Source organism: Dasypus novemcinctus, chromosome 1, assembly GCF_030445035.2.
Source record: "Dasypus novemcinctus isolate mDasNov1 chromosome 1, mDasNov1.1.hap2, whole genome shotgun sequence".
Classification (NCBI taxonomy): domain Eukaryota; kingdom Metazoa; phylum Chordata; class Mammalia; order Cingulata; family Dasypodidae; genus Dasypus; species Dasypus novemcinctus.
The window spans coordinates 38,401,000-38,411,780 of NC_080673.1; the positions used below are offsets into that span (position 1 = coordinate 38,401,000).

The 10,781-nt window shown below is 39.8% G+C and overlaps 1 protein-coding gene across 1 annotated transcript; it reads left to right on the plus strand.

The window, feature by feature from the left end:
• Positions 1-1,911: 1,911 nt before the first annotated feature.
• On the plus strand, positions 1,912-10,196 carry FGA (fibrinogen alpha chain). The gene is made up of 6 exons (XM_012522222.3): positions 1,912-2,068; positions 4,263-4,388; positions 4,891-5,074; positions 6,291-6,436; positions 7,041-8,532; positions 9,274-10,196. The coding sequence occupies exons 1-6, from the start codon at positions 1,937-1,939 to the stop codon at positions 9,981-9,983; spliced, it is 2,790 nt and encodes a 929-aa protein (XP_012377676.2). The 5' UTR covers positions 1,912-1,936; the 3' UTR covers positions 9,984-10,196.
• Positions 10,197-10,781: the final 585 nt, after the last annotated feature.

Here is a 10,781-nt window from a genome sequence, read left to right on the forward strand (position 1 = left end):
CACCTAGAACCAACCAGGTTACCATCTGGGAAGTTCTCTGTTTTACCACCTTCATCTCCCAATAGGGGCACTTCCTATGGGCCTGAGAAGGTCAAGTCTTACTCCCTATCCATGCCTAGCACTTTGTCAGTTCAGCAATTGGGAACACATGTAATCCAACTTTCCAGATGCCCTCTGGATCTTGGATGGGGCTTTTAAGGCTCACTCTGAACTCTGCAGCTGCCTCTATTTTTTTTTTTTTTTAATTTCTTTGTCTTTATTTACTTTTTTTAAATGTTACATTCAAAAAATATGAGGTCCTCATATACCGCCCCACCCCCCTCACCCTACTCCTTCCATAACAACAACCTCCTCCATCATCATGGGACATTCATTGCACTTGGTGAATACATCTCTGAGCACTGTGCAGCTGCCTCTAGAAATCCCAGAGAGTAGCATAAGGATCGAGAGTGATTCGGACAAGGAAGCTTTTGTAGACCAAGAAGTGAAGAGGGGCACTGCCTTGTGCGATGGCTTTCATCCATTACCATCAAAGTTCATGGGTCTACAGTAGCTAAGTAGGCAGCAGGGAAACTTCACGGCAGTGGAACTCACTCATTCTTTCTGGCTTAGTGAGAATTTACACCTACACAGCCAAACCAGGATTTCATTGGTATATTTATTCCACAAATATCACTGTACTAGGTGTTGTGCTAAGTTTGAGGGAGAATATAAAAAGCAATAAAATATCATTTTAATGCTCAAGAAGTTTATGATCTAGTAGGAGAGAAAGACAACACTCTTACCATGATAAAGGTCACAGGTAGTATATGGTCTAAGGAACTGTCAAAGAATATTACTTTTAACTGGCAAAATTAAATGAGGCACCTGTAAAGTGTCTAGCAAAGTGCCTGACACTTGGTAAATGCTTACTAAATATTGACTATTACCATGATCAGAATAGGCTTCACATAGGTATCGTAATTTGAGTCAGGATAGAATTACCAGATAAAATACAGAACACCTCATTAAATTTGAATTTCAGATAAACAATAAATATTTTTTAGTATAAATATGTCCCAAATATTGTATGGGACATACTTAAACTAAAAAAAATACTTATTGTTAACCTAAAAATCAAATTTAACTTGACCTCCTATGTTTCTATTTGCTTACTCTGGCAACATTAAGCCAAGGAAAACTGTGAAATGGTTTGAAGAACAGGGAAAGCAAATTAGTGTGTCCAAAGGAAAACAGGAAAGAGATGGTAGTTTTCACCACACTGTATGTTCTCCGATAATAATTGTTAGCATTTGTCGAGTACTTACTACACCTTGGTCACTGTTCTAAGAGCTTTACGTGGTTTAACTCATTTATTTTCCACAGAGCTTGTGCGGTAGACTATCATTATCCTCATTTTACAGAAAAGGAATCTTAGCTGGGAAATGGTGTAGCTGGGATTATGAATCCAGACTTTTTGGCTCTAGGGCCTGCTATCTTAACCATTTCAGCTACAGGAAAAGAGTTTGTTAAAAGTAACCTTGTCGAAGTCCTTCAAGTCAGCCTACCACCACGGTGATTTTTCAAAAACCGGATCACCCTACCGCAATTCCTATGTTAAGTGAAATATCATTTTCTAAATCTCCTTCCCAGTGGGCTATAGCTAGCCTGTCTTAGTCTCCATATTCCATATGCCTTCATGTACAGAAGTATGGATTCATCCTCATATGTGCCTCTGCATTTTCAAAAGTTTTTCTGTTCCTGGAATGTGGGATCTTCCCCTAACTGCTGGCCAGAGAAACAACGGCTTATCGGAAGCAAACAAGTTTGGGGAAATTGAGCAAGAATTTTTGGGACATCAACCTTGAAAAAGGAGCAAAGGATTATAGAGTGCATAGTGACCCTCTACATGGGGCACAGGTAATGATTAACCATTCTTCCTGCAGGTTTAAATGCGATGGGGACGAGAGTGAAGGCTGTCCTGCTTCCTTTCAGCTGCTGTGTTCCCCATGAACCAGCCCCACCCTCCAAAAAGATGTTTTCCGTGAAGCTCTTCTGCCTGGTGCTGAGTGTGGTGGGCACAGTATGGGTAAGGTCTCTTTATTTTCTCTTCTTTCTTTCTCTGGTGTTTATTCTACGGAGTTGATGGTTGAGTTCACTTTGTCTATGTCCTAACACGCTGTTATCCTTATAAGCTCTAGCCCACTGAGGCAAGTTCCTAGATGGGCTTGATAGAACAAGAGATAGTGGAATGTAATCTCAAGAGGGAGAACTTGATGGACCAAAGGGTATGAATTCACAAGGGAAGATTTAACATCTGTAACTCAGGCTTAGCAGTAACATTGCTTTTTAAAAAATAGGCAAGAAATCTTTGCCATCTTTTTTGCTATAAAGCCTCAGGGTATTATCATAATGCTAGTTAAGAGAACAAAACCTCTTCATGGTAAGAATTTTTTTCTCTCATTCTTAATTTCTTGTTAAATGTTCATAATAAACAGAGCAGTTGCTTTTTTTTTTTTTTTTTTTTTTTTGCGGGGATGGGGGCAGGTACCAGAGAGTGAAAGCCAGGGCCTTGTATGTGGGATGAAGGCACTCAACCAACTTGTGCTACATCTGCTCCCCAGTGAGAGCTGGCTTTTTTCATTTGTTTGTTTTTGTTTTTAGGAGGTACCAGGGATTGAACCTGGGACCTCAGACATGGGAAGCAGGCGCTCAACCACTTGAGCTACATCCACACCCCCAAAACAGTTGCTTTTAATATAGTTTTTTCTGAAAGGTTGGTTTGGTGTTTCTTTCAAGACAAAGAAAAAAGCAAATGAGCTTTCATTGAAAACAAATTACACAACAAAATCAGAAGAGGCAAAATGATAAGGCAAAACAATATTTTGGAAGCAATTTTGTTCTTTTAAGAAACTAGTAAATATTGCAATAATTTCTAAAACCTAACTCAGGAAACCTATGTGAGAGAAGAGAAAGTTCACTCAGCAGGGCTTCTAAAATACTTTGATCTTATAAAAACATGACATATGTTCAAGAGACTCAGCTCCTTTCTGGTTACTTATCCAAGACATAAATTATTATATTTTATTTCTTGCTCTTTACTGCTCATAACTAAAGAAGGTTTTCTAAGTTAATTTTCTCCCTTACAGTATAATAATAAGTAAACATTTTTTGAAAAATGAAAATCATTTTCTAAAGTGATATTTTGGATGATACAGAGGTTTAAACTATTCCTCATCTCTCCCTTGTTAGCTGAAAAAATATTCAGTTTTTGCCTATTATTGTTGTACCATTTATTCTAAAATATGTTTGCAAAATTATTTTATTTATTAGAAAAAAAGTAAAGCACTTTCTCCTTTAAATTGTTTTTGCTTTCTCTAATTATTATTATTGTGTGGGTAATTTTTAAAATGAAAATGAGACTGTACATGTTAACTAATTACATGAGTAACTATTTCATGTTAAAATAATTATGATAAAATCCATGTAAGTTGGTGGCATAGTAAAAAAAATAGCTAAAACCTAAAACTTGCATTCATTCATTAGAATATAAAGTCTTGCTGGATGAATTTTTTCTATCTTATTTAACCTCATGGATCACAACAGAAATTTATCAAATCTGTATTTCTGATTTTGAGGAGTTCAAAACAGTTGTCAGTCATGGACTGCTATTTTTGCATTTTGCCTACTTTTTTTTTCATGTTAAAAGAAATTATTGCTCGTGTGACTAATCTACAAAACATTTCTGATTCTGAAGTGGCCACACTTGTGTCCTTGTTATATACTTGCCAAAATTATGGATCTATCACTAAGGGTTTTGGTAGAAAACTGAAGGAAAGACAGGCACTAACTTAAGGTAGGGTGGGTTTTTCCCTACTAAAGTAGGAATCACAGGAGAAAGAATTCTGAAATGTTTTATCTATCTTTCTATTGTCAGACATGAATGAAAACAGAAAGGTAAAATTTAACTAGTCTTGTTGATTCAAATAATTTCCCTTTTATAATGGATACCACTTATTAAATGTTTATTTAGTATCAAGCACAGCTAAGAAATCTGTATACCTAATCTCCTTCCATTTTAATAACTACCCTGTGAAATGCATATTAGAATTTTCATTTAAAAGAGAAGACTCCAGCATTTGTGGAGGCCTCCAAGTTGATGCTCTGAACCTCTGTGAAAGTCTTGTTTCTTCCTTGGACTTTCAGGCACACCACTGTCTCTTTCTAAGTTGGTAACCTTGTTCTCTTGTTTTGTGTATGTGTGTGTGTGTGAATCTCTAAAGACTACAGATACCCCTGAAGGTGAATTTTTAACTGAAGGAGGAGGTGTGCGTGGCCCAAGAGTTCCGGAAAGACAGCAATCTACCTGCACAGAAACAGACTGGCCCTTCTGCTCTGATGAAGACTGGGTGAGCAGTGGGGATGGGAGTGAGAGAATCTTTTTCCAGGGATGCTAAAGTGCTAGCAGAGGTTGGCCCAGTGGGTCACAGAAACCATCTCCCACAGGAAATAAAGGAAATAATCCAATGGCACCTTCCACTCCAAGTTAAAGAAGACAATGTCAAAGAACTAGATCTAAGGGCTCACTTTTAATTACCAAGATAACAAATACCTCCTTAAGCCTGGATCATTAGTAGGATTAGTAGATTGAATTTAAAAGATGTGTTGAGGCAACACCTAGGAGCCTGAGTATTGTCACTTCAAGGTGTCATGGGACCTAATTTACGGGTAAGTGGGCCCTCATTCCAGAATTTCTCTATGATCTCTAACCAGTCCTCTTAACCACTTTTAGGCCGATAGATGCTCTGAAGAGATGGGGGAGGGGAGCAATGGGGGTGGCATGGAATTCTACAAACATGTTCTGGATCTGAGTGATAAACCCTTAATATAGTTTCTCCCCTTCACTTTCAGAACTACAAATGCCCTTCTGGCTGCAGGATGAAAGGGCTGATTGATGAAGTCCATCACGATTTTACAAACAGGATCGAGAAGCTCAGAAATTCACTCTTCGATTATCAGAAGAACAATAAGGATTCTAATTCATTGACCAGAAATCTAATGGAAATTTTGAGAGGGGACTTTTCCAGGGAAGATAGTGAGTATTATGTATTTAGTGCTTTGACTTTATAGCAAAAACTAGCAATAAAAATCCCAAATAAATATCATGTATCCTAATAGCAAGGACAATTGTATTCCAAAGAACTCAGTATAGAAACACATGTCTCCACCATATCCTTGAATTTTAAGGAGGAGCTTGTTTTTGATAGTTTTATAATGTAAAAAAGCTTAATTTAGACTTGGTTAAGATTATAACACAAGTCAGAATTTTGAATTGAAGACTAGAATTTAAGTGTGTTCTTTACAAGAGAATATGATGAAAATAAAATACGCCAGACCTTTTGAGTAGATTTTTTCACTTCCAGTTTATAAAGAAAACTGAAAAGCCAAGGACTTACACAAAGACACAAAGCTATCATGAATAGAGTTAGGAACTGAATTCACAGATACTACAGAGCTTATTATGTAGATATTTCCAAATTAAAAATATAGAATCATGTTATATCTTTCTTATAGGACACTCATTTCAAAAAATATGCTGCCTTTTTCCATAAGGATGCCCATTAGGGCAGAAAACACCCAATTCCCACTGGGCATGGGTAGGAAGTTTAGTGAGGTCCCAGTTCCTGAACCTTTGCTTTGATTCTTTTTAGAGAAAATGAGATCTTTTCTTTCAGTGATAGCATGAAAGGCAAAGTTGGATAAGGTCTTTCAAGTGAAGCCTTACATAATTTTTAAATGGCAATAACCTTGCACTAAAAGTCATGGAAACTATATTCCTGAGTAATTTAATGTCTATGCTACAACATAGACACTCAACTGGCAAGTGAGTGATCCTCTTGATGTTTCAAAGCTCAGGAACAATTTCAAATCTTTAGATAGGAACAGAAGCCTCTTAATAAGAAAACTTGATAATATGTTCAAGTTCCCTGATAAAATAGTTGAAATATGATGAAACTGATCACTTTATCCCATTATAACATCTTTAAAATGCCAGAGTAATTCATTCTTCTGTATTTATTTGGATTACTAATTACTAGTTGAGCATCTTAAATGTCATGTCATGTCCGTATAACTGCAGGACATGATTTAGTAGAAAAATCAAATACCTAATAGGATACTAATAAAAAGTCCAGAACAAATTGCAATCAGAATAAAACGTGTGATATTTATATGCATATTTCCTTTTTGGAGGGGCCTCTTAAAACCAAATCATTCAACAGCTACTTCATTACCTGTATTTTCTATTTCAGACCGTGATAATACATATATGCAAGTGACAGATGATCTGAGGATCAGAATCGAGAAATTGAAGCGCAAAGTCATAGAACAAGTTCAACGTATCCAGCTTCTGCAGAAAAATGTCAGGGATCAGTTGATAGAGATGAAACGATTGGAGGTAAGTGCGTGCCAGATTTACTTCTTTTTGCATAGCAAGGAAAAGGAAGGTAACAATCATTTATTACATGTCTACTATATGCAGAGCAAAGTGCTATATCCATTATTCACCTATGAAAGAAGTATTATTTTTCCCACTCTAAAGATGAAGGAACAAGTTCAGAGCTGTTATGTACATTTCCCAAGGACATACGGATAGTAAATTTCAAAAGCAAACATTTAGTCCTTGACAGTCCGATTCCAAAGCCCTAGCTCTTCCTGTGACACCCTGATGCCTGTGAGTCTTTGGCCTCAGTCTCACTGAGGAACTTTTAGTTTGTACAGGAATAGCACCTTACCCTTGATCCGTTCTAAGTCTAAGATCAATTCAACTGGCTCTTGATGCTTACCCTGACTGGCCTTACAGGGAGCAAGGGCACAAATACTTAGCATATCTTTCACTAAGTCTGCTGCATCACTGGAAACTGGAGTATTGGTTCGTAGGTCTCCAAGACAAAGAAGTGAGAACAGTTTCCAAAAAATAAAGGAACTACAAGGAACTGAAAAGACATAGTTTCTATATTTAATCTACCTATTCTACTTATCTTTCCCTTCCTTTCCTCTAGGTGGACATTGATATTAAGATCCGAGCTTGCAAAGGGTCATGCAGTAGGGCTTTAGTACATCAAGTCAATCTAAATGACTATGAAGACCAGCAAAGGCAACTTCAACAGGTCATTGCCAAAAACTTACTTCCCTCTAGAGATCAGCAACACTTACCAGTGATGAAAATGAGCCCAATTCCTGACTTGGTTCCTGGAGAGTTCAAGAGCCAGCTTCAGAAAGCCCCTCCAGAATGGAAAGCACTAATTGAAGTACAGCAGATGAAAATGGTATTAGAGAGGCCCGGTGGTGGTGGGCATACCCGAGGAGACGTATCTCATGGAACAGGATTAGAGCCTGGAAGCTCCAGGAACCCTGACTCTGAAAGTGCTGGCACTTGGAATCCTGGGAGCTCTGGAACTGGTAGTGCTGGCACTTGGAATCCTGGGAGCTCTGGAACTGGTAGTGCTGGCACTTGGAATCCTGGGAGCTCTGGAACTGGTAGTGCTGGCACTTGGAATCCTGGGAGCTCTGGAACTGGTAGTGCTGGCACTTGGAATCCTGGGAGCTCTGGAACTGGTAGTTCTGGCACTTGGAAACCTGGGGGTTCTGGAACTGGTAGTGCTGGCACTTGGAAACCTGGGGGCTCTGGATCTAGTAGTGCTGGTGGCTCTTGGAAACCTGGGGGCTCTGGATCTAGTGGTGCTGGTGGCTCTTGGACCTCTGGGGGCTCTGGATCTAGTAGTGCTGGCTCTTGGAGCTCTGGGAGCTCCAGTCATGGTAGTAGTAGTAGCTCTTGGAGCTCCGGGAGTTCTGGGAGTTCTGGGCATGGGAGTTTCAGGCCAGATAGCACAGGCCATGGGAATACCCGGCCTACCAAACCAGACTGGGGTAAATTTGAAGAGGTAACAGGAAGTATAAGACCAGGGACAGAGGAAGAATTCCCCACAAGTAAACTGGTCACTTCTAAAGGAGATAAAGAGCTCCTGATTGGTGGTGAGAAGGTCACATCAGGTAGCACAACCACCACTCGTCATTCATGCTCGAAAACTGTTACCAAGACTACCATAGGGAGTGATGGTCACAAAGAAGTGGTCAAAGAGGTAGTGAACTCCGAAGATGGGTCTGACTGTGGTGATGCAGTTGAACTGGACCTTTCCCATATTTTGCCTGGCAGGGGTAGCCTGGATGAATTTCATCGTATGCACCCCGGCGAAGCTGCTTTTTTTGACGCTGACTCAACTGGAAAATCATTCTTATCATCTGTGTTCAGAGAGTCTGGGCGCTCAGAATCTGGCAGTTCATCACACATGGGGGAAACCAGTTCTCATCACTTTAGTGAAGCTGAGATCCCTTCCAGCGGTAAAACATCAAGTCACAGGAAGCAATTTGGAAGCAGTAGCGTGACTTTCAAAGAAAGCAAGAGCTATAAAATGGCAGACGAAGCTGACAGTAAAGCCCTCAGTGAAGAACATAGCGTCAAGACAGGCCATGCTAGAGCTCGCAGTTCCAGAGGTACCCACACTTCTCCTTTCAGGAAGCCTTCCCTGACACCCTAGACTAAGTCAGTTGTTCCTGCAACGTGCTTCCCATAGCACCTTGCCCTTCTTTCCTAACATTCTATCACACTTTATTGAAATTACACCTTTTTTGGGTTGTTTTTCTTCCTAGACTGTAAGTTCCACGAGGGCAGGAACTTTGTCTATCATGTTCATCTCTGTATTCCCAAATGCTTAACAGTGCATAGAGTAATCACTCAATAAATAATTGTTGAATGAATGAAACCTTCTGAAACTCAATTTTGAGTTTGTTTAACAAAATTATTTCAGTATTCAAAATGTGCATTGTTGAATTTGTCACCCATTTCATTAACTGGATTTTTAACATGTGTCTCAGTGGGCATTTAGGTCAGATGAAGAAAAAGTTATATTGGTATTAATTGTTGCTTACATGTCTTTGCTGGTTACTTGCTATTAATCAGTATGCATGAGTAAAATTCCAATTCCATTGAGGAAAATTGCAATTTGTAGGTGCAAATAGCCCCTCCTTTGCATAGGTCTTATCCCAAAGTAAGCGCATTCTTTCAGGAAGAAAGGAAGGAGGGAAGGAGGGAAAAAGAAAGGAGGGATTGAAGGAGGGATAGGAAAGAAGGAAGGGAAAGGAAGCCAGTATTTGCCATCATTTAATATGGGCCATACCTGTCTTTGTGAATTAAATGAGAATAACTTCTTCCAACCAGCTTAATTTGTTTTTTAGACTGTGATGATGTCCTCCAAACACATCCTTCAGGTGCCCAAAGTGGCGTTTTCAATGTCAAGCTACCAGGATCCAGTAAGATTTTTTCTGTTTATTGCGATCAAGAGACCGGTGTGGGAGGATGGCTTTTGATCCAGCAAAGAATGGATGGATCACAGAATTTTAACCGGACCTGGCAAGACTACAAGAGAGGTTTCGGCAGCCTGAATGACAAGGGGGAAGGAGAATTCTGGCTAGGCAATGAATACCTGCACTTAATAACCCTGAGGGGCGCCGTCCTGCGGGTTGAATTAGAAGACTGGGATGGGAACAGGGTTGACGCGGAATACCACGTCCGGGTGGGCTCCGAGGCTGAAGGCTATGCCCTGCAGGTGTCCTCCTATGCGGGCACGGCCGGCGACGCGCTGATCGAGGGGTCTGAGGAGGAAGGCTCCGAGTACACTTCTCACGCCGGCATGCGCTTCAGCACCTTCGACCGGGATGCAGACCAGTGGGAGGAGAACTGTGCGGAGATCTACGGAGGCGGCTGGTGGTACAACAACTGCCAAGCGGCCAATCTCAACGGCGTTTACTACGCGGGGGGCTTCTACGACCCCAGGAACAACAGTCCTTACGAGATTGAGAACGGAGTGGTCTGGGTCCCCTTCCGGGGAGCAGATTATTCCCTGAGGGCTGCTCGCATGAAAGTCAGGCCCCTGCCCACCCAATAGGCTGAAGAGAGCGAGCCGGAGAGGGGCACTTTGGGTTGGTTATTTGTTTGGAGAGGTGGGAGGGAAAATTAAGAAAGGTAAAGCAGTCAAGATTCTTTACAATCCGCTAAAACTTTCCCTGGTGCTATTTCATTATTCTTTGTACTGTAGCTAAATGTAACTGAGACATATTAGTGCTTTAAAAATAAAGTTATATATTTTTTATCTTTAAAATAGCTCTATCGGTTTTAAAATTTTTATAAGTCTGTATCAAAGGACGGACAGTACCCAAGGAAAAGGAGGACTTTAAAGCAAAAACAAACAAATAACAACCAGAAAAACCCCTTCCTCCTCTCCACACCACCCAGAGTGATAGGTACACTGGAAAGTAAAAATGTTGTTTCATGCATTTTGATTTGAATGGTTTAAACCAATACTTTAAGCTAAAACTCACTGAATTGAACAATGGCTGGCCTTTGTGGAGGAATTTATAAAGTCCTTTTCTGTTAACAAGCAAACCCAGGAAGACAGGAGAAACATTCCTTCCTAACAGAAATGAAAATCTACTCTTTAAAACATCTCGTGGAGACCAGAATCCACATCCTCTCTATTCTTTTCCCAGGGTCTATCGAACTTCTTTTAAAAATACATGGAAAATGCATTTAAAAACTTTTAAATATTCCAAAGACAGGTTGAAATTATACATTTATAAACAACCCTCCTAGCATTCATTTGACTACATTTTTCTTCCAACCAGAAAGTGTATGCTGTGATAAGTTAGTTATTTTTAAAAGTAAAACATTTGTTTGAAAACATAAC

Coding starts and splice junctions, on each gene's coding strand:
- FGA (XM_012522222.3), top strand. CDS start 1,937: ATGGGGACGAGAGTGAAGGCTGTCCTGCTTCCTTTCAGCTGCTGTGTT. Junction 2,069..4,262: donor GTGTGGTGGGCACAGTATGG/GTAAGGTCTCTT, acceptor GAATCTCTAAAG/ACTACAGATACCCCTGAAGG. Junction 5,075..6,290: donor GGACTTTTCCAGGGAAGATA/GTGAGTATTATG, acceptor TTTCTATTTCAG/ACCGTGATAATACATATATG.